At 41.2% G+C, this 24,476-nt stretch overlaps 1 protein-coding gene across 2 annotated transcripts in view; it reads right to left on the minus strand.

The window, feature by feature from the left end:
* The window catches only part of Clcn4 (chloride voltage-gated channel 4), a 68,061-nt gene that overhangs the window by 25,973 nt on the left and 17,612 nt on the right, over positions 1 to 24,476 (minus strand). Inside the window, exons 2-5 of one of the 2 annotated variants that reach the window (XM_051174862.1) lie at positions 11,581 to 11,735; positions 9,918 to 10,017; positions 6,682 to 6,869; positions 3,728 to 3,850 (exon numbers count right to left, since the gene is read on the minus strand). In XM_051174862.1, coding sequence (XP_051030819.1) covers positions 3,728 to 3,850; positions 6,682 to 6,869; positions 9,918 to 10,017; positions 11,581 to 11,724 — 555 coding nt within the window. In that variant the 5' untranslated portion in view covers positions 11,725 to 11,735. Of the gene's footprint in view, positions 1 to 3,727; positions 3,851 to 6,681; positions 6,870 to 9,917; positions 10,018 to 11,580; positions 11,753 to 24,476 lie in introns of both variants that reach the window. The other variant, XM_051174861.1, reaches the window with a different exon arrangement.

Consider the following 24,476-nt stretch of genomic DNA (forward strand, 5'->3'; position numbering starts at 1 on the left):
CTGCCTCAATATTTTTCTGTACAGATTTTCATTTTATATAATCAAAATGTTGTAGAAGAAAGTTCGTAGAGGGATGAGCAATTTTGAAAACCTACTTTGGACTAGAATTTAGCTCATAGCAGAGCACTTAGCAGGCAGGTGCAAGGCCTTCAGTCTCATTCTCGACATCGTAAGACAATGTGAACATGCACCTATGAGCACTGTGTTCAAAGTTGTTTTTGTGCTACCTGCCATACAACATATTTCAGCAGGTCTAATAACTCTACTAAGCAGTTCAGCCTATATTTTTGCTAATATGAAGTAGCATGGCCCCAATCCCTACTTTAAGTCAGTTTCCATTGTGATCTGGCTTTTGGCTCAGAGAAGCTTCTTTTCATACACAAAACTATGGATTTACATAGACTTCTCACTTTTTCCATCTCCTCCAAGAACCATGGTTGCATCTGTCTTCATAGGAGAAGGGGTTCCAGCTCTACTACACTAACAGTACAGGCATTGCTACTGCTAACTCATACTAGCCAACCTCAACTGGGAAATCTCCATTGGTTCACAAAATTTTTAGACTAGCATAGGTATTTTGAAATCACAGAAATGACTCTATTAAGTAACTGTATGTGGTTAATGGAGTGTTGGGAGGGCAAGCACTCATATACTTTCTAACATGTTTAAGGAATACAAGGATAGATAAACATTGAGAGCCCTATTTGCCTCCTCAGCAGAATCTTCCTTCTTCCCCCTCCATTTGCAATAATTCCATTGCATTTCTTGATCAAGTTAGCACATAGGCTACTTCATTTTAGCTACCTGTGGCTGCCATATAAATAGACCCATAATTAAGGTATCTGCTCACTTTTTATTTTCCACACTTGACATTGCTGTTATTAGTATTATCCGTGTCACATGTCATTTTATCACATAAGAAACTTGAATGTCACTAATAATGATATCTACATCAATAACATCTCTCAGCAGGTAAAAAAAACTTGCCAATGTGCTTAATGATCTTAGTTCAATTCCCAGCACCCACATGAAGGTGGAAGGAGACAACTCCATGAATTTGTCCTATGACCTCTACACAGGCATTAAGGCATTTGTAGAGTCTCCCTTCAACATGTACATTACATGCATACACACAATGTAATAATAAATAAAAAATTAAAGATGCCCACATTGCAGAAGAAACACTCAAGCAGCTACTCAAAGATGAAGGTCACATCATTCAACAAGATCACCAGCACAATCATTCATCTGTGGTTCTTGGAAAGGGGACAAGGATTGATCCAGTGTGAATTTTATTATTGCTTTAGAATTCCTAATCACCATCTTCCTGTTTGGGGAAAAGATTGAGTAAAACCATGAGTACTAGCAGACAGTAAGATCATAAACAGGGACAGTAATAATTATCTATCCTTTTATTGTCCAGGGTGCCTTAGGCCTTGTGTATTAAATGAAAAAAACAGTTCTGACAAAATACTTGCTTTGAAAATGCAGATTGCCACCCTATTATTCATCAGACAAGAATTAAAGCATAATGCAAAATTTTGTGACTGCTTATAATTTCCCCTTGAAGAAATACATGGTGGATGCAGGAAAGTATCTCTAGTTGAACTGAGCTGTATACAAAAACACAAATATTGAAATATGCCTCTAATATCAACCATCTCACATAGGGTGCCATAGCTGTTTAGACCTGCTGTGACCACTTTCTGTTGATTTTTTAATATACCCCACCTTAGTGCTCACAAATTTCAATCCCTTTAACCCCCACTTTCCACAAGCAAACTTCAAAGTTTTTCAATAAGTGAAATTACTTATTATAGCATTTACATATGTGGAGGCCATTTAACATGTGTGACACTGTGTTACTGTTCTTAGCAGGTTTCACTCTTCCTCTGTGTCAGGTTTTGAGTCTTGAAACCATACTCTGACCCAGTTTCCTTATAAGCCTGTGGTTTTTAGTGTGCCATTTTGCATAGCACCATAATCATTCGACATGTACACACTTCATTAGAGCAGAATGTACTGAGGAAATAGGGTGGAATGTGGTAGTTTAAAAATGAGTCTCCCCCCTCCATAGGCTCATATGTTTGAATGATTAGTCATCAAATAGTGGCACTACTTGGGAGGGGTTATAGTTTTCGCCTTGTTGGAGGAATTATGTCACTGGGGGGATGAGGCGTTGAGGTTTCAAAAGCACAAGCCAGGCCTGGTGGCACTCTCTTTCAGATACAGAACTCCCAGCTGCTTCTCCATCACTATGTATGACTGCATGATGCCAAGCTCCCTGCCATGATGACAATGGGCTACATCTCTGAAACTGCAAGCGAGCTCCTGCAATTAAATATTTTCATTTATGAGAGTTGCTGTGGTCATGGTGTCCTTTTACAGCAACAGAACCCCTAACTAAGACAGGTGGTAAAGCAGTTTGGCTGAGTGTTCTTGAATTAATATGTCAAAATAAGCTGCCAAAAATTCAATATGACATATCAATACATATTTTTACTCTTTCCTGAAACAAGTCTCTATTGTACTTTTAGTACATCTTCCTTGTGCATCTTCTATCCCTTTGTGTGAATTAACTAAAGCAACATCGGTGTGGGAAGGCACAACAGAGGACTAGGGATGTAGCAAATTTAGCAGAACATTTCCCTAGGATACATAAAGCTCTGGGTTCAAACCCCAGCAACACATAAACTCAGCCTGGTAGTCCACATTTGCAATCCCAGCACCTGGAAAATTGAGGAAGGGGGATAAGTAATTCAAGGCGGTCTTTGACTACATAGTAAGATTTCTGATCACCTGAAAGACATGAAACACTGTATCCAAAGATAAATAAGTACGACCATCACATCAGCCCACAACTCTACTTTCACTTACCCTTTCCACTGCCATGCAAGTAACAATGCATGTGTGCTAAGTAGATAGAACATGCAGGACATTTTATGATTTCTAATTAGCATTTTGCCTGAGATTTATCAGGATTCAGCTCAGTTACCATAGTTCTACCAGTAGACTCTCCAAAGCTTCAAGTTCGATCCCAGTGAATGATGCAGTCCCTTCCTTGACACACTGGTTACATCCAAATACTGAAAATTATTGACAAGAACTGAACCTTCACACAGGCATATTCCCAGTGTGTGCACTGAAAACAGAATTAATTTTCTTAAAGATTCCTATTACCCTGTCACCAGAAAAACAAAATGTCGCAAAAGCTTCTGATCATCAGTAAACATTCCCAGCAATACTCCTCTGCTACTGTCTGTTTTTCACATTACATTATAGAATTACTACAGTAGCACATTTACGTGGATGCTTTGTGAACCCAGATTCTTCAGGTTTAAGAGTTTATCTATTGCCTACCTGTGGAGTGGGTGGGGAATGGGATGGGAGGGGGGTCTAGGGGGTATGGGAGGATGGGAGAGAGAGGGAACTGGGATCAATATGTAAAATAAGAAAAAATAATAATAATAAAGAGAGAGAAAAAAGAAAGTGAAAAAAGTTGATCTAATCATTTGAGAAGCAACAAATCAAAACTGCTGAATACAGTACTCATTGTGAAGTCAGACTGCTGGGTTCAACTCACAGTTTGCCAGCTTGGAGACTTAAGGAAGTTACCTAACCAGTTTGTACTTTAGTTTCCTTAACTACCAAGTGAACTAACAGTGCCTATCTAGTAAGTTTATTGTGGGGATTATAGCTGACACACAGGACTTTAGCCACAACTTACCTCAGGTATGCCAGAGCCGCAGGCATATGGAGCAAATACACGTACCAGGGAGACAGCCAGAAATGCAAACAGCAATGCCCACAGAATGTACATTAAGTAATTCAGAATGTAAGCACTGGCACCCTAAAGAGCAGACACAAAACAAGGAAGAAACAATGAAGGATAGCAGACCTGAGTAGTGTACCCAACCCCACCATCTCTATCAGAAAAATGAAGCTGTGATGGGCTCAGAGAGGTTCATCCCAGGCCTGCATAAGCAAAAGAAACAGTTGTTGCTATTGCTACAGTCACCACACACAAACAGCATCAGGTGTTTCTCCAGGAGCTATTTACACAAAGCTTCCAGTGGATGAAATCTCAGCAGTAATGGAAAGCAAGGATGATGCTGGGTTGTAATCATCACTTGCACTGCAGTTAATAGAAGGTGTGGTGCAGAAAACTCTACCTGTGAGACTCTGGATGATTTGTTTTGTCTTGTCTGTAGTGGGATGGTCTCTCTTAGCTTTTATTACAGCCACACCCAGACCACAATGAATAAGCATCAGTTCTGTGCTTGAGAAGGCTGCTTCTCTATGTGTGGTCCATGGACCAACAGCAGCAGCATCACCTGAGAGGTTGGCAGAAACATAACCTGTGGGCCCCACCCTAGGGCTGCCAAATCAGATACTTCACATAGGCACACATCCCAGTGCATTTTAACAAGCCTCTGGAAGATTCCAGCAAGTGCTAACATGTGACAGGCACTCATAGAAGGGTGCTGCTTAAACATCCTCTTCAGAAGAATGTATTGGACCATTTTCTCCAAAGTAGCTAATAGTTTCTTTTCTGATATAAACACCCAGCCTGGGCACTTTCTCCTTTCTCAAGGCTTCAGCTTCTTCTCGCCATCTGGATGATTCAAGTAAGACAAAAGGAAACAGAGATCACCTACCTGTTAGGCCATTGCCATGGCCACATATGTGCCTATTAAATTTAAAGACACATTCCTGGAGACTGCAATGCAACCACATATTTTCACATACTATGTGGTGAGAAATCAGCCCAAGGAATACATTTCATCCACTTAAATAAGTACATTTTGGAGGCTAAAAATAACTTTTCACTCTTCTAAAGAGTAATTCTTTGAAATAAAGACTAAATCTTAGAACGAGTTGAAAAGATAGGCACCTCTATTTCCCCTGGAACACATTCTGCAAGTAGGAAAAATGATGGCAGCCTGCCAGGCCCATCTGACAATGCCCATTAACTGAAGTAAAGAATTTATTTTGGGGAATAATGGAGAGCACTGAGAATGTGTGAGATTTTAAGAGTCTTGACTGTTTCTGAGATGTGAGGGAATACTCCATCCAGAGAGGTTTAGTAAACTGGCAAAGTATATTCCAAATGTCCTCAACAGTAAAAGTCAGTCAAAAGAAACAGGGAAGGAAGAAGATTACATAGATTACAGATATCATCCCAGCATATTCTAGCTTTAATAGTTCTCCCATTACCCCCAATGTGAAGCTTGTCATTTAGCTCCCTTCACTGGCTTTCTGAGCCATCAATGACCCTCTCCCTTCTTTTGGCCTCTGCCTCTGCAAAATATTCATGACAATCTGAATTTCTAAATGCTGTGAGGGGAAATACTATATGTATGTGTCTCCCATATACCCCTGTATCTGAGACATGCTTTTTGCAGAAGCATCCTCTCTGATTGAGTCAAAAAAAGTTCTATGGAAAATGGTAATGGAAACCACAATGAGACAGACACTATTTCACACTCACTAAGTTAGCTACAATGAAAGCAGATGCTAGCAAGTGCTCGAAAGAAGGTAGGTAAATCAGGACCCTCATATACTGCTCATAGGAATGGAAAATGGTATAACCACATTGGAAATCATTCTACATGTTCATCAAAAAGTTAAATCTAGAGATCACCTCTCACCCAAAGGTTGTACCTATACCGAAGAGATATAATATATGCCCCCACTTTGAACACAGATGTTTATGGTAACAACTTTTAGGCTAGGCCAAAACAAGAATTACATGTTTATCAAATAATATGCAGCCTATCCATACAGTGGATTATCATACAGCAATGAAAAGGAAGGAAATGGTGCAGTATGGTGCAGTATGAAGGAACTTGGAAACCAATATGCTAAGTGACATGAAGTCCATATAGTACACAGATTCATTATATTGAATTGTCAAAAAAGCGGAAATGTATAGAGACAGAAATGTCACAGGCAGTTGCTTGGGGCTAGCAATCAATGACTCTGGTCCAGTACTGACAGTTTTGTTTGGGTGGGTGGGTAGGTGGGGGTTATGGATAAAAATATTCTAAAATTTGACCATGGTGATCATTACACAATTCTGAATGTGATGAAAGCCACTGATTTGTACTACCTGTGGAAATATTTGATGAAGTATAAATTGGCTCCTTGAAAGTGTTACTTTAAAAACAGTTAACATTTTTTTGTTTAGCTTAAAACATCAAAATCATCTCCATTTCTTCAGCACAAAGAAGAAAACACCTTTAGTAAGAAAAAGGCAAGAATACACCACATACACATACACCTACATACACACTGGATAGCTCATGCCTGAGATCCCAGAACTTGAGAAACTGAAGCAGGAGAATGACTGCATTCCAGGCCAGGGTGAGCTATAGGGCAAGATGATGTCTGAAAACTCAGAAAAGAGGTAAGGGGAGGAGGGAAGGTAGAAAAGACAGACAAAGTGAGGGAGAAAGAAAGGGAGAAAAAGGGCTTCCTAAAATACACATATAATGTCCATGAGCAAGAGGCACCAAGGTGAGCAAGGGCTTTCCAGGTCAATTTTGAGCAGCCGCAGAGCTCAAAGAGATCCAGCAGCAGCATTGCTGAAGCCAGAGATTATTATCTGAGGCAAAATCACAGATATTAAGGAATTGGGGTTATGGTGGTCCCCAGCCAAGATCCTACACAGATACACACCTCGGACTGGCTGAGCAGAAGCTCTGACCATTTCTGCCACAGGGGACACTTGTCCCTGTCCTCAAATGTGGTTTCATTGGAGGTCCAGCAGCATTGCTCATGGCTGTACCAGAAGGCAGACAGACAGACCCCCTCCTTCAGGTCTGTCATCCAGTCAACAGCAAGATCGATGACCCCAGCCAAGGTACCTGGAAAAAGAACGAATCATGAAGAATTGCCACGTGGAAAGAAGACAGGGTTTTCCCAAAGCAGAGGGCACACCCATGCTATGACACTGCCACTAAAATTGACAGTTGTTTTCACTCATCTGGAAGTGGCCTGAGCATTTAGGGTAGGAGCCAGGCAGTGGGCAGCCTAAGGATCCATAAAGTTCCTAGGCTCTCAAAATCAGGTAGGAGGTATGTAATTCCACTCTCAAGCTGTGAGGGCAGATAGAAGTTCAGGATTCACTCATCTCTCTCTAAGTTTTTTGGTTGTCAATATATATCTTGAAAAATTATCCCCAATTTAAGGAGATGGCTTAGCAGATAAAACTTTTCTATGCAAGCATGAGGACCCGAGTTCAAATCCCAGAACCTACATAAAATCTGTGCATGACCATGTATGCTTATGCCCCCATTGTTGAGCCAGGCAACATGAAAATACTAGAAGCCAGTCTAGCCAAAAGAACAAGCTTCAGGTGCAAAAAGAGATCCTGACTTAGGGGAATATTGTAGAAATAAACACAGGAGACATCTTTGTCTTGTCTCCAAATATGTGTGTACTGGTGGACCCATTCATACACACAACACATACATAACACACATCATATGCACTAAACACATAAGCAAATCAACAACCTTTCCCTCTCCGACGGCTCCTTCTCATCAACATTGAAGTCACCCCTAGTCCTCAGTCACCTGGATCTTACCTTCTTTCCTCTTCCCCTCAGTCCAGTCCTTTCCCTCCCTCCACTAGGAAAGCAATAGCCTGTACCCAGACTTCATACAACGCATAACCAAAAGGCCATATGTATATAGCCCACTGGCTTTTGGTTAATAAATCTTTATCCCTGCATAACCACACTTTATCACTGGATGCTGACTGTGGCTATTCGACCTGCTACAGTGGCAGAGCTGATGTATAAAGAGACTACACAACTCAGGAAACTGAAAGCACTTATTTGCTAGCCTTTTACAGAAAGAAGGTTACCAACCCTAGTTTTATCCTCTTGGTGTCATTTGAAACTTCTGAGTACTACATTCTTCCAGAAAGTCATGGCTTCTGCAACGTGTAGCTCTCCTGGTTTCCCCCTTGCTTTAGGATTTTCTGTCTCCTATGATCTTTCTACCTCCTCCACCTGGCTTTTTAATGGGGAAAGTTCCTCAAAGCTTGACCCTAAACCTTTTTTCTCCTTTCATATTGTGCATCTTCCCTGACTGTCTTATTTGTATCCCTCTTGCTACTGAGCCCTAAAGGTATATCCAGGCCCATATAATCCACCTTCAATAACAGACTGTGTGCCCGCATGTGTATGCATATGCGTATACATGTCTATATGTGTGTATGCATGTATGTATTCATGTGTATGTCTAAATATTTGTGTATGTGTGTGTATGTGTGTGTGTGTGTGTGTGTGTGTATGTGTGTGTGTACTTCAACTAGTTTATGTACTAGAAAGAAAAGGCTTTATCATCTAGTTTTTGTGTCATAGTTAGGGTCAGGCCAGGCATCTAGACCTGAGTCCACTTCAAAAGACACGCATAAAGTTCAACTTACATGGGATGTCCAGAACAGACAAATCTATAGTAAAAGGAAGTAGACTGGTAATGGTTTAGATCCTGCCATAGCTAAAAGGTGCAGATAATATTTAGGTAGGAATGATAGAATTGTCCTAAAATTTGTCATGATCATAATCGCACAACTCTGTACATATACTGAAACCACTTAATTGTAATTTTACTCTTTAAATGGGTCAATCATGCAATATGTGTAGTGCAACTCAGTAAAGCTATTACACACAAAGAGAAAGAAACAGAGAAAGGGAGAGAAACTGGTGAGGGAGAGGCTCAAGGAAAGAAAGGTTTTTTTTTTTTTTAGAGAAGTGATGAGAGAAAGTCTCAAGTGGAAATTGACATGTGCACATGTGCAAGATTTGATGATCACCCCGAGATCCATCATTTTTCAACCTTTCACAGTCACATTATGCTTCATTCAATCAATCTCCTTTGCTGACTCAAGTTGTTCTGTGACTGAGCTCGGCTTTGGTCTGTGGTGCAACAGTGCCGCCTTATGGTAAGTTCTGGTAAATTAATTATGCAGAGGCAAACCAAGGGAACATCCATCCAGGCTGTTGGATACCTGAGTCCTCCCACCATTGGAGCCATGGAAAATGGTGCTACTTTCTAGATCTCCCAATAAGCATTCACATCCAAAGAACACTGGAAGTGCCTATCTCCAAAACCCCTTCATTCTGCACCTTCCTTCAATTTACACTGTACAGGTCCATAGAACCAGCTTTCTAAATGTTTGCTGCCTCCAATTGCACATTAGAATGATGAAGGTAAAATTCCTTACTCAGCACCATAGTGTTTTTCCCAAAAAAGGCTGTTTAACACCATCTTTATAGTCGCCTAAAAAGAAGGTAACTTCAGCAAACAACTACCACAAAGAGCCAAATATCTACTGTCCACAAAATGGCACTGAGATTTTCACAATGGAGGATGAGAAGTCTTTAAGGGTAAGAAAAGTGCATAGTCTAAATGCAACTGTCCTGGACTCACTTTGAATCCTATGGGTAATTAGCATTATTTTGAACATCACAGAATGTTTAATCACACAGTTCAGGGCTTTCCAGTCGTAGGAAAAGCCCACCATATGTGGTGCTTGATGCTTCAGACTTTTAATGCTTCCATATTTTGTAACCCTATAAATAGCCATATAAAATGCATGTTTTGGTTAAAACCCAGGATAGTGATAAATCTATTCAGTGTATGGACAGGAACGAGCAGTGCTGTTAATTACAACTTTCCAGAAGCCCACACTTGTTTTGTGACCCATCTCTGTGTATGTCTGTGGTGCCACAACTAGGGTCAGGCTCTGACATTAGTCTTAGTATATTCTAGGGTAAAAACTTGTTCAGGTATTTTGGTTTTAAATAGTTCAAGCAAACCCATTGCATTGAAATAGCTTCAGTGTCTCCCAAACATCTGGAGTTTGAGAGTGCTAGAAGCACAGCACACATGTCTTGCACGCACCTGCCAGCAGCCCGATGAGTAGCATCACCACCCATCCAGACCATGCATCCAACAGGCTCTTGATGAATTCCCAGATTGACTCCTTGCTTTTGCTGGTTATCTGGAAATGAAGTACATACAGCAGTTGATCAGAACACAATTTCAGTTCGTGCTTCTTTCTCTAAAGTGGGTTCCTTAGGAAACAACATGACTGAGAAGAGGAATATAATTAAGCCACCAAATGCCCAGGCATATAGTGACTTGCAGCAATGGGCTTTCTAGTCCACAGGTCTATAAGGATGCAACACAGGATCCCTGTCTCTCTTCACAATCAAAGTGCAACTCAGATTCAATGCAGATTTTGACTTAAGTGTTCATTTGGGGGATACACTCACTCTTTAAAGACCATTATGTCATTTTTAAAGCATGTCTCTTTCCCTCCCCACTCTGGGGGAGCCCTAATGCTCCTCTAACATCATTTATTTTTTGTTTCGTATGCCATCCCTGTCTGCTTCTTCCAAGTCTGTTTCTCTGATTCTCACCTGTCTTCCTCTGTAGCCATAACCTGTACCCTAACTTTTCCAGGGTCCTGTTTCTACCTGCACTTCTCTATCTAAGTACCCAAGCCTCCTTGGCCATGTCTCAAGCTTCAGCAGGCATCTGCAGGTGAGGATACTCTCAATCTCCAGGGTGAGCCCTAGCCTCACACTGAGCTGCACAGCATGCTGTCTCCCAGCCTACTGCAGGACAATCCCCACTCCACTTCAGAAACCTCATCTTGTCTTACAAAAGCCTATAGGTCTATGACTCCATTTCACTCGAATCCTTCCTTTAGATGGCTTGAACCTGATCCCAGGCAGTCTTTTTTACAGCCTACAGTAAGAAATCTTCCTTCCTCCTGACCACACTCCCAAGCTTCCTGTTTTTCTCTCTGCAGCACCTCCTTACTGTCCTCTGTGGCCTTGACCAACTCCTTCCAGTGGGCCAAGTAATGGTTCCTAACACAGCCCCATAGTTAGGTTCATCTCTATTCAAGTCCTTCTATGAATCCTCCAACAAACTTAGGACCCCCTGAATGACCTAAATATGTCACATTCTTTCATGCCCCTATGACTTAACAAAAAAAAAAAACCCACTCCTGATATTTAGTATCCTTTCCTTCTGACTACCAAACTCTTGGTCACACTGAGAGACCAAATTAAAATCTTACCTCTCTGAAAACTGCTTCTCTAGTCATTCCTCCTAAGTGATACCAAAGCATCAGTCATAACTGCATTGTGTCCCATTCTAGTATACACTGAATGGCAACTAGATGTCTGGCAGCACGATGACACACTTATACACAGAGACACACACAATTTCATCCAATCTTCCATTCTAATCACATTTATTCTCAAGGATGAATAATGAGGCCCAGAAATGACAGCCTCAAATGCAACCACCATGAAGTTGTCCAGGGCAAGATGTGGTCCAAAGGTGTATGACTCCAAGGTCCCTGTACTGCCTTCACTGGTCCTATTTTTATTCACAGTGCCTGATATTGTAACTTCCAGTCTTTGTCTCTACTTCCTCTACTAGCTCTTTCCTGCTGTGAAATTAACATGCCTCAGTCTCACATCATAACCTACACATGGAAGCATCGTGGAACTATTGGTAAAGACCCCCTTAGCATGGTACCACCTACCTTTCTGTGTCTGTCAGTGTCCCTGGACTTTTCCCTCAGCCAGTCTATGGTATGAAAGTCCTCATAAGTCCCCACATCAGGGAAGGGCTCATCAAGGAAATCCATTAGGTTCCCAGAGGCATTCATGGTTCCTTCACTGACCATGCTAGTTACTCCTGGAAGAGAAGTCCACCTGTTAAAAATGCAAACAGGGCTCGTGTGTAGCTCAGGACAAGAGTGTCTGCATAGCATTCATGAGGGCTTGGGTTCAACCCCAAACTCCACAAAGAAACAAAGTAAGCATTACCACAACATGAATATAGCACCATAATCCAAGAACTCTATCTACTTTTCTTCCCCCCACCCTTATGTATGTGGGGGTTGGTACTGTGTGCTGAATGGACCTTTCTCATATTAGGCAACTACATTACCACAGACTCCTTGTTTGTTTATTTGTTTGTAGACAGGGTCTCCTGTAGCCTAGACTGGTCACAGAGAATGACCAGAAACTCCTGATCCTTTTACCTCTGCCTCTTGGGTAAAGCATGTGCCACCATTCCCTGCTTCCATTTTTACATAACACAAAAAATTATTTCCACATCAGTATATCTGCTGTAATATTACATGTACACAGTTGACCCTTATTATTCACCAGTTATCTTCTGCAGAGTGATATTGAACACTGAATTAGGAAATATCAGACAATGCCCTTGAATCCTGCAAGCCTCTGCTCATGACTTTTTTCAACCTGTCAATATATCATCTTTTGTGTTTCTATTTAAAGGCATTTTTCTTATTTGATAGACACTACTCATTCAGTATCCTTGAACTCAACCAACTGTACCATTGCTGAAGCCCAAATGAAGTTTCTCTATCAGAGATATTTTCTCCACAAAGCACATCACAAATAATGTTCTCCCACATAGGAACATGGATAGCCCTACAGTGCAGCTTATCAAGGATACTTTAGACAGCAACTTTCCCAAACAAAAGGAGCATGGGCTTGGGGGTTTGTTTTTAATGAGAAACTCAATAAAACAGAAAAAAGGCCACTTATTTACAGTATGACCATGGGAACACAAAAGTGGGTTATCTTCTCTGACCACAGCTGCTAGATGTGTTTCTAGTGACTTGAACTTTCCACCATTCTACACAATTACCAAGTCAGTGACTAACCTTTAAAGCCTTGCTACTATAGATTGGTTATTAAATGACCCTTAAAAGTCCAAGTATTCATGGGGGAGGGCCTAGGCCCTGCTCCAAATGATATGACAGACTCTGAAGACTCCCCATGGAAAGTCTCACCCCCCCCCGGGAAGCAGAAAGGGGATGGGATAGGGGTTGGTGGGGGGACAGGGGAGAATGGGAGGGTGAGGGAACTGGGAAAAATATGTAAAACAAGCTTATTCCAAATTTAAATAAAAAATAGAAAAGAAGAAAGTAAATTTTTAAAGCTGAGAAATAAGAGAGGTATTACAACAGAAATTGTGAGTGACCTTTATCTGAAATGATTCTAGCAAGAACAGCTGTAATTATTTAGAAAATGAAAGGAATTACTCCTTTGATTGCTTGGTAGAATACATCCACTGGTACAAATGAACTGCTGCCATGTGAATGCTTCTGGAAATTGCTAGGTGAACTTAAGTCATGAGAAAGTTAGCTCCAATGGATTCATGAAGATGAAGATGACTGGATGTGTAAGCCAACAAATAAAGTGGATCCTGTTATTGTTATAGCTTGTTTCACACATTAGTGTTTCTTGAGTGTGATACAAAAAACAAAACAAAACAAAAACAAAAACAAAATCTATTTACTCTGATCTTTAAGATTCTGCGTTACAGCCTTCTCCCCAGCGGTTAGTGCTGACAGTGTGGAGTGTGTGCTCCAGACTCCGAACACACATTTATTACTTTAAAAAAACTAAATAAAATATTTGAAAAAACATATATATGTAAATATATATACACATATACATATACATACATATATATTACAAAAAAATCCACGTCTCTCTCCCCTCCGCGGGAGACTTTTTTTTTTCTTTCCTTCCTCTTTTATAAAATTACATGATTTAAAACAATAAGAAATAGTAAAATATAAAAACAAATTAATGTTTTATAGACCTTGGGAAAGCATTTCTCCCTTTAATTTTGTAATTCTTTACTGTGGAATAGCTTGGAATGTCAGTTCTGTTTCAAGTAGCAGAACCGATGACTGAGCAAGGAAACAATTTGGATTATAAAATTTTTGCTTTAATAAAAATTCCTTAAACAAAAAAGAAAAAATAAGATCCTGAGTTACAGAAAACCAAATCTACTCTAGATTCTATTGTATGAAATCATCCAAATGGAGTTTATAAGTAGCTTAAGAATGGATAACAAGTGAATGTTAGATTGCAAAAACTTATAGCCATGTAACACATTCTCCTATTTGCAAAAGTCTCTGTTAACAGAAAAGTGACTATTTTGTACTGTTATTATTGGAAATTAACATGTTATCAATCAAGATCTGAAATACGTGTGTGTGTGTGTGTAGTTGTTTTACACAATCACATAAGTTGATAAATACGTCATGATATACTGTGTGCATTGGAAGCCCAAGAACTCTGGTGTAGTGAGATATCCACCCCACCCGTACCTGTTGCACTGACACCAGATACAGCGTTGTATATATGAATCTGGGAAACAAGAGGCTGATGGATGTTTATTCTAGGAGAAATCATTTACACCAAAACAGATGACTGCCGCAGGTTCCCGTCCCAAGGATACCTCCTGAGGCTCTCTGTCTCCAACCAGGAAATGAGAGAGAGAGAGCTGGGGTATGGAACCACAGGCCTAGTCCCCTCCAGGCCACGCCCTCACCTGTCCCCATGCCCCAATGGGAGTAGTCAGTGCAACAGGTTCAGTCTGTAGTCCCAAAACCAATGTTGCAGCTGACAGGCAAAAAAACAAAAGAAAACAAAAACAAAAAAAGTCCATGTATTACATACTTTGCCCTCAAGGTGGTGCTATTGAGAGGTAATGAAACCTATGGTGTCCTTATATGATAAGGTCTGTGTCCCAAAGGGGAGTGCTTGGCCCCAGCTGTCTCCCTTCACTCCCCGCTCATGTCCTGGCCATGAAGTAAGTCTCTGTCTCCTTACAAAATCGTACCACAATGTATACTGTCACTACAATCCCAAAGCTAGTGGCTAATCGATCACAGGCTGGACCTCGAAAACCATGTACCAACCCAATAAACCCTTCTTCTTTTTAGGATGACTAGATCAGATATTTTGTTACAGTGATGCTAAGCTGAAGAGCACATAAGATGGTAAATTTTAGTGAATAAGCAAATTTGCAAATACAGTTCACAAGTATGATTTTCTTTCCGTGTTCTACAAAAGGAATCAGACTGGCAAATAAAAATAACCAAAATCCTAGTTCCCTCTCCACTCACTGCCCCCACCCCACTCCCCATATGCTCAGGAGATCTTTCTCTTTCCCCTTCTATGAGGGACCTTATATGAATCTCTTAGAATCCTCCTTGTATCCTAATTTTTCTGGCAGTGTGAATTATAGGCTGGTGATCCTTTGCTCTATGTCTAAAATCCATATATGAGTGAGTACATACCCTGTTCCTCTTTTTGTGACTGGGTTACCTCATTTGGGATGGTTTCTTCAAGTTCCATCCACTTGCCTTCAAATTTCAAGATTCCATTGTTTTGTTTTGTTTTCTTCCGCAGAGTAGTAAAGAGAAGGGGAGGAGAGGAAAGCATGTGGGACTAGGAAGATTGAGTCAGGGGAGGAATAGACAGAGGAGAGAGAGAGAGAGAGAGAGAGAGAGAGAGAGAGAGAGAGAGAGAGAGAGAGGCCATAAAAGAGGGAGCCATTATAGATTTGAAGAGAAAACTGACTACAGAAATGTCCAGAGACCTACAAGACTGACCCCAACTAACAATTTGAGAAACAGTGGAAAGGCTACCATAAATGCCCTTCCCTGATAATGAGATTGATGACTAACTTATCTACCATCATAGAATCCCCATCTAGTAGCTGATGGAAACAGAAGCAGACAACCAAAGCTAAACTCTGAGCTAAACTGGAATCCAGATACAGAGAGGGAGGACAAGACCAGGCTATATAGAGACAGCTGACCTGAACAAGGAGGAGCTAATGCCCCCCCCCACAGACTGATAGTTGAGAATCCAGCTTGGAACTGACTCAGACCCCCTGAACATGGGTCTCAGTTAGAAAGCCTTGGCAGTCTAAGGGGCCTCAGACAGTAGAACCAGGATGTATTCCTGATGCACAAAAGGACCTTGAGGGCACATCCCCCATGAGGGGATACTGCTTTAACCTAGGGACAGGAGAGAAGGCAAAGTCCCTACTCCAAATGACTTGACAGATTTCGATAACCCCTCCTGGAAGGCATCAACCTACATATGGATGGGAGGAATGGGAGGGGAGGGTGGTCTCAGGGGGCATGAGAGGGTGGGAGAGAGGGAGAGAGGGAGGGAAGGGGAGGGAACTGGGATCGATATGTAAAATAAAAAAAATAATAACCAAAATCATTGGTTCTCCTGAGAGACAGAATAGACGAAAGAAGTAAACAGACCCTGTGGTTGTTATCACAGATGTCCAGATGTACAACAGTAGCTGCAGAGACTTTGGTGCACAAGTGGTAATCAAGGCGATCTGTAAGTGGCAGCAGCCCTCTGTTAGAGGAGGGTCACCATGGATATCAACAAAAGCAATAGGACAAACCACTGACAGCCAAGAGTCAAGCAAAGCTGGCCCCACAGTGCCCTGGACAAGGAGCTCTGGGAACAGACACTCATTTAAGTTTTTCTTAATACTGCCAAAATGGGTCTTGCTGCCAGGACAGTAAAATATTTGAATGTCTTAGATAACCTTTCCATTCCAACTCTTCAGACTCCCCTGGCCTAGAAACCAGTCAATCATGTTCAACCACCCTCAGAGTCTCATTTCCACATCACATAGGAACCAATTTGAGGCACAGAAAATGTTTGTAGCAGGACCTATGCTCATTCAGGTTAACACAGATTATATATATATATATATATATATATATATATATATATATATATATATTTATTTATATAAAGACGAGAGCCTGGAAATGCACCAAATAAAAATGACTTTGGCAAAAAACATAGAAATTTGAATTATAGTATAAAGGCCACAAAAGTCTTGAAATCAATGAAAACATTGGAGGTGGTTATAAAAATATTTATGTCCAGATCTCTCATTGCTTTATGAACGCATCTAGAGTACTCAACCATGCCCCAATGAAACTGCACTTTAATCAACTAGAAAAGTCATTGTGAACAAAATAGGGTAATCACCTTACAAGTAATAAAATGGCCACAGTTATTGATTATTGATGATCTGTGCAACTTGGCTGCTTTAAAACTTTCAAAGTTTGAGTTCTGAGCTATGCCAAGTAGAAAACTGCACTCACTGATGAGTACCCAGAGAAGAATCACATTGCATAAGTCAGTAGCAACCAATACCATAACCAATAATTTAAGGGAAGGAATAAAATTAGAAAGCAGAGGTAGCATTCTCATTTTTACCAAAACAAGATGGTCACAACCTCTATGATATGTGGGAAGGAAGACCTCTGATGAGGAAAAATAAGATGGCAGGCTGTAGGCCCACATTTTTTTTTTGTCAAAAACAAAAACAAAACACCTCAGTTGATGTAAGAATTTGGCCCTACTACTAAAGGAAAGTTAGTGCTGGACAGTGGCCCATACATATAATCCCAGTACTTGGGAAATGAGGCAGAAAAACTGCCATGAATTCAAGATCAAACTCTGCTACAGACTGAGATGTATCTCAAAGAGGGGAAAGGGACTACCTGAAATCTAAGCAAGTCTCTATTGCAGCAGCTACTCCAGGCTACAGTGCTACAGTGAAAAGCTACTTCAGAGAATAAATACATCTGCAAGCTTTTCATTTTGGGGAGAAGTGGGGGTGTGTGGGTGTGCATAGATAAGTGGCAGGGGGCAAGCCCAGGTGTTGCCCTTTGCCTTCCACCTTCTTTGAGACAGTTTCTATTAAATCTATTATTCACTTCTGTGTACATCAGGCTGGCTGGCCCAACAGCTTCCCAGGCTTCTGTGGTCTCATTCTTATCTCATCATTGGAGCTCTGGAATTATACACAAATGAGTTGCCACGTCCAATTTTACATGGGTTCTGGGGATCTGAATTCTAGTCGTATGATTGCATGGCAAGTGCTTTACCCATTGAGCCATCTCCACAACACATCCATCTGTAGACATTGATGGAGGATGTCAGGTATGACCATTAGACCCAGAATTAGTAGAGAAAAGTAAACATGATCTCATCAACAGAGTTTTGGTTACCTTCCAGTGACCCCCAAAGGAGGTTGAGGACAAGGAGAAGGGACCAAGGGATGACTGGGAAAAACACAAACAGAGACAACATGGGTGAGAAAAATGAATGGGATTCTGTATGGGATCCAGTGGGATAGCACAAATGGAGGAGTAACTTGAGTACAGCCAGATATGGGAGCAACAAGAAGGAAATCTGTGGCTTGGGTCAGCTACCTGACTAATGAACTGGCCAACTCTGTCAGCTCAGTATGGTGTAGGAACCCTGAACAGATACACATCATCATCTGCACCTGAGAAGGGGATCATTGTTTCTTCCACTTGTATTTATTCCTGCTTCCCAACAGGAATTTTGCTGGCAGATGATAGCTCTGCTTATGATCTTGATGCCTGTGTATGCATCCTCCCTGTCTGAATCTGAGATCCATTCTTGACCTGAATCACCTACATTAAATCTCCGCAAACTGCATGCCACAGGAAAATTCAGGACATCTAATTTTGTAAATAAAATTTTATCAGCATATAATCATGCCCACTTGGGCTCTGGAAAATGAAGTTGAGTGAAGTCAGCTCTATCTACAGAAAGGAAAAGCAACCCCAGCAGTGAAGGGTATTGAAGCAGCAATGGATGACAAGGCCCTGAAAAGATAGGATGGAACTACAGCTCAAGCTGGTAGTATTCTGCCTGAGAAGACAGCATCTCTCCTATGTAACCATTATTTATTGACAAAGGGACTTTGGAAACCATGCAGGACACCTAGGTCTTTTATCTAATCCCTTAAGGCAAGAAAATATCTGTAAGGCTTAGTCTCAGCATGAAGCCCCCAAGAGGCCAGGATCAAAGTCTTCAACAACAGATGAAAACAGACTCTATCCCATAAACTCAATTCACCAGAGCCCAACAAAGACAAGCATGTGTTAGCAGTGATAGCATCAATGATGGCATTTAAGTCTTTGATGTTAAAAGCTACTCTGAATGGGTCAGCTCCCCCTCAGAATAGGGATCTGTATCATTTAAAAGAAACCTAGTCTGTGCATAGTTGGGTGTTGGTATAGATATAATGGATTCTAGAGATGAAAGAAGTCAGGATAAAGATCAACAAGAATAATCAAGGCCCCAACTAAGTATAAAAGAAATGCTACCCTGAAATAAGTGGTGGCTCTCTGCATATTTGCCCTCAAATGCCACCCCTTTGAATGTGCTGCTGCTCTCCTTTGAAAGACTTCTGGTTCTCTGCCTGGAAAGTTCTGGTTTATTCTGTAGAGCACTTTGCTGCATCTCTTCACCTACAGAAATTGTATTAATTTCCCCACAGAAAGAGAACTGTTGCATCCTGCTTAGGCATTTCAAAGACTTCCTTATCAGGACTCCTACGCACATCAGATAGACTACTAACTTCCCTTTACTGTGATCTTCTGCAAAATGAAAAACTTAGTCATTTTTGCCTCTCTGTGGCTGGGCCTGGAGTGCAGTAAGTATTCACTAACCTTCATTGAATCAATCCAATGCATTATTTCAGGACCACTAGGGCAACAAACCCTATTGGAACTTCTTGCAAACACCTTAAATAACAAAGAAGTTTTAATGTTATCATAAATGAGGAAGAGAAGATTGAGAGGAGAAAAAAGAAGTGTGGGTAGGTGACACAAGGGCTTAAGACATAAGAGCAAGTAAGTGAGCTTGCCAGTAGTTACTGTGTGGTCCACAGCAGTTTAGACCAACAGCTTTGGGGACATGATAGAAATGATTTTTGAGAGAGTGAGTCTTTCAGAACAAAATGCCAGAAGCCACCAAGACCGCTCTGAAGAAACCCTTGACTGTGCCCAATGCCAAAAGGAGAAGGTCCAGCTATACAAAGCATAGACAACAATTAATCACAAAAACTCTAATCCATCATTTCTTTGAATTAACACCAGAATCTGGGTGTACAACAGCGTTCCTCAGTCATGTTCAGTTGACCAATTCCATTCTGTTTGATCGGTACCACATCACTGGAAAAACTAAGTTTGGAGGCAGGTAAAACAAAGTTTGATCCCCAGTATGTGCTCTTCCACAGGCTTTCAGCTCTGGGCCAGTTTCCTCACATCCCTTAGGTAGAAAATCAAGACTTCCCCTTATGGATTTGTGAGAATAATCCACGACAACATTATTGATAAGTTGCTCACAAACAATACAATAAAATGGCATTTTTTTAACTTTAAAACTCCACATTATGTTCTTTGGCCCTTTTCAGAAGAACTTGTGTGAGACGAAACAGTCCCCTGATCTCTTCACTCTGAAGGCTACAGTTTAGAAAGATCATTAACAAATCTGCAAGTCCCTGACTGATTTTGCCTTCATTCACCTGTGGCAAGATGGGAAAAGGCCTGCTGACTTCTGTGGGCTTTAGTCTTCTCATCCATAAAATGAACGTTGTGATAGCCCTTTCAGATCTCTAATTCTACGGCTCTGTGGGGGTTTGTTTTATTTTGAAGATTTATTTATTGTGTCTACAGTGTTCTGCCTGCAGTATACCTGCACTCCAGAAGAGGGCACTAGATCTCATTCTAGGTGGTTGTCAGCCACCATGTGGCTTCTGGAAATTGCAGCCAGTTCTCTTAACCACTAAGCCATTTAGCCTCTGACTCTGCAGTTTTAAAACTGAGCTCAGTGGCATGAATGCACACTATTGGTTAGAAGAGGTTTAAAAGTTGCTATTTCTCAGAGTACTGAATTAGTCTTCAGGACACTATAGTCTATGTTTATTTTTCTGGGAAAAAGCAGAATCTGTCTGGACACAAGGATCCAGAATTTCCACGATCCCCTCTGGAAACAACATGCAAGCTCAAACTCAAGAAAGTAGTGATATTTTAAGTGGCATCAGTGCCAGGGAGGTAAACATGCCCAGGTACTTCTCACATGCATTTGAACACTTCCATTTCCAGAAGCCAGGAAATGAAAACTGGACAGGACTCAATAAATTGGTAAAGCTGGTACTCATGGGCAACCTCTAAAGTTTCTGGGTCTGTCTTTGACCTTGAGGATCTAAGGCCAGCAGAAGGCCACTATGGCCAAGAAACATGCCATTTAATTGCTCAAAGAAAGCAAGAAAGTAGGGCTGATATCTTGAATTACTACTATGGTCTACCATGAATGGCAGGGAGGCAGGTATGGGGCAAGGGGGATTGGAAGCAGCTCTAACCAACTGGATTGGGTGAGGGAAGTAAAAGGAACTCTTGACCTCTGACTAGGAGCCCAAGAAAGGAGGTCAAGGAGCACAGCTGTGGGTTAGACAGATCTTTTTCTTCAGCTCCAGACAGCTAGGTTTGGTATAATATTGCTGTCCTTTTACCTTCTGATACTACTATGAGAGGCTGGGTAAAAAGCTTGCCTCAGTAAAGTGCTCACCACACAAGCATGAGGACCTGTGTTAGATCCACAGAATCCATGCACAAAGCAGGATGAGTAACACACACTTGTGAATACAGTGCTGGGGAGGCAGGAACTAGTTGTATCACTATGGTTATCACAACCATAAAAGTAGTATGGGCTCTAAAGGTCATTTACAGTTGATCTCAAAACACGATGGCTTACCTAGGAACACATGCCTCATTTTTGTCACTGGTTAGTACTGAGACTTGACCATAAAAAGACAGTTCTCACTAGAGACAGGACCTGAAATTATTTGAAGGCTTGCTCACTACCATCAGGTCCTGGCTTTGGAGTGTCAACACATTAGAATAGCTGAGGCTCCATATGGTGCCATCATGTGGCTTCTCCAATATGGCTGCACTGGGTGGCAGGCCTTCTTACTTGGAGGCTCTAGGCTCCCAGTTGACTGTCCTGAGAGAGATCATGCAGACGTTGTGTCATTTTTATCTCACTTAGCCTCAGAAGTCAGGCAGTGGCCCTCTTGTCACATACTGTCCATTGTGGCTGTTGCAAAAGTACACTCTAAGTCACATGAGAAAAAAAATAGATCACAATCCTGATGGGGGAGTGCTGAGTCTCTAGAAAACTCCCAGAATTCAGAAATAGTGTTGTGACTATTTTTGAAAAATAGAACTGAAGCTGGGTGTTGGTGGCACAAGCCTTTAATCCCAGCACTTGCACTTGGAAGGCAGAGGCAGGTGGATCTCTGTGAGTTCAAGGCCAGCCTGATCTACAGAGCTAGTTCCAGGACAGGCTCCAAAGCAATACAGAGAAACCCTGTCTTGAAAAACCAAAAAAAAAAAAAAAAAAAAAAAAAAAGAAGAAAGAAAGTAAAAAGAAAAATAGAACTGATCATTCACTCACTTCTTTACATAAAGGCTTCACAAATGTAAAAAAAAGTCTAGAAATATTAATTATTTGTGATATTTGTGATTATCTTAGACTGTAAGTCACTATAACATGTTGCTATAATTTTTCATAAGTATATTTTTAAACAAATGGCTGGCTGTCACCATAGTTCAATATTAGAGCATTTACTAACATTCTACGTTCCAACATCAAGTGTTACTTTGTTTTTGAGATAGGATCTCATATAGCTCAAGCCAGCCTCCAACTTTCTATATAGCTAAAGATGCCCTTGAACATTTGGCAGGCAGAGTGGGGGGGGGGCATTGAGACAGTGCTTCTCTGTATAGCCTGGCTGTCCTGAACGCTCTCTGTAGACCAAGCTAGCCTTAAACTTACAGAGATTCATCTGCCTCTGCCTCCAGAGTGCAGAGACTAAAGGTGTGTGCCACCACACTTGAACTTTTGATACCCTGCTTCCATCTACCCAGCACTGTGGATGGCAGGTGTGCATGATCCCTCCCAGTTTATGTGGTGCTAGGGATGGAACCCAGGGCTTAGTGCTGGCTAAACAACCATTCTACTGAGTTCCATCATTAGCCCAAGCTAATTTTTTTATACATGTTTCCAGCTGTACTATGAGATTTTGTCCTGACAGGTAGCACTTTTAACACCCTGCAGCAGTGCTGTCTGAGTTCCAACTCAGCTGGGACATTCCCCAGTAGTATGGCTCCAGGCCAGTTGGTGAGCCTTACCTGGCCTCCATCCCCGTTTCTGAAACAGAGACTGTAGCAGCATTTGCCTTTGAGTATCATTATGATGGCTGTGTGGAGTGTCTAGCTGACAAATAGCACCAACCAACCCCAGGCTCCATTTCAGCTTGAGGAGACTAGGTTGATCCAATGGTGCTATTTCGGGAGGCAGGTTTTAATAGACTTAGCTGTCTCAGAACTCACTTTGTAGACCAGGCTAGCCTCGAATTCAGAAATCTAGCTCCCTGCCTCTTCCTCCTGAGTGCTGGGATTAAAGGCATGCATCACCATGCCCAGCTCCAACAGTGTTTTTAAGGGGCCTTCTATGGTTGCCTTTACCAAGGATCAGTGACGTAGGTCACTAAAGTAGGAATATATGGCAGAGATTTTATATCTTTTTTTTAAAAAAAAAATACCATTAAAGTATTGTATTAATTAGAGAACTATTTCCTTCAAATCTGAATGTCCTCTATTCAATGTGGACAAACCACTGATACTTGCACAAATCCCCAGTCTAGCTATGTGACCTCCATTAATCTTCCAAACATGTGACACAGAGTCTGAAAGTTAATTCCTAGTACTGTCACTCTTTCAGGGACAAACAAACATTTATTCACTGATCAATATGATTTTTCTGTGCCACCACTAATGGTTAGGCCCTTGGGACTTCCCAGAATTTTCAGAGCTATCTTCGCTGCCACTTGTTTTTAAGTAGTTAGTAGTATAGAGAAGAAAAGCCATTTGTATTTAAGTAGTTAGTAGCATAGAGAAGAAAATCCTAAACTATGTATTTTTGGTGCCAGCAAAATTCAAGTAGAAATCATCAGTGATTGTCTCAAACCTCTCAAAAATAACCACCACTGTCCTTACCATCTAGAAATGAGGACTAGCAGTATGACACAAAACTATTTATAAAAAGATAAGTACAACTGTGTGGAACAGCATATGCCTATAATCTTAGCACTGAGAGGCTAAGGCAGAAGGACTGATGCAAGTTCAAGGCCATCCTGGTCTACATAGCAAGTTCCAGGATAACAAGAGCTATAGAGTCAGTCAGACCTGTCTCAAAAGAGCTGGGAGAGAGGGAGAGAGGAAAGGAGGAATGGAGGGAGGATGAAAGAAAATAAAGTAAAAGAGAAGAGAAAGGATACGTACAGGTAAACAACGGGTCCTTGCAGCAACCTACAAGAAGCTAACAGTCCTCACTCAGGAGCAACAATGGGTAGCAGTAACCAACTGCAAGAGTCTCACACTCTCCCTTCAGACTAAAGGAAATCAGAGGACAGGGAATTGGGAACCAAGCTAGATATAATCACAGAGAAAGCCCAAGAAAATGAGTTATTTTTGCTATGACCCTTTAATTTGCCTTGTTTTTCTTAGAACTGGAAATTTAGTAGTCCCTTTTAACTGAATTCTAGAAGCTTCTTTGTACTACTCAATCAGCCTGGACCAAAGGGAGGAATCTGGCAACCTGGTGGAAGAATCAATCCCTTGAGCTGTGTTGATAAGGCAGCTGTCACCTTAAGACTTCTGCATTCTGACAT

This window comes from Phodopus roborovskii, unplaced genomic scaffold (assembly GCF_943737965.1).
Source record: "Phodopus roborovskii unplaced genomic scaffold, PHOROB, whole genome shotgun sequence".
Lineage (NCBI taxonomy): Eukaryota > Metazoa > Chordata > Mammalia > Rodentia > Cricetidae > Phodopus > Phodopus roborovskii.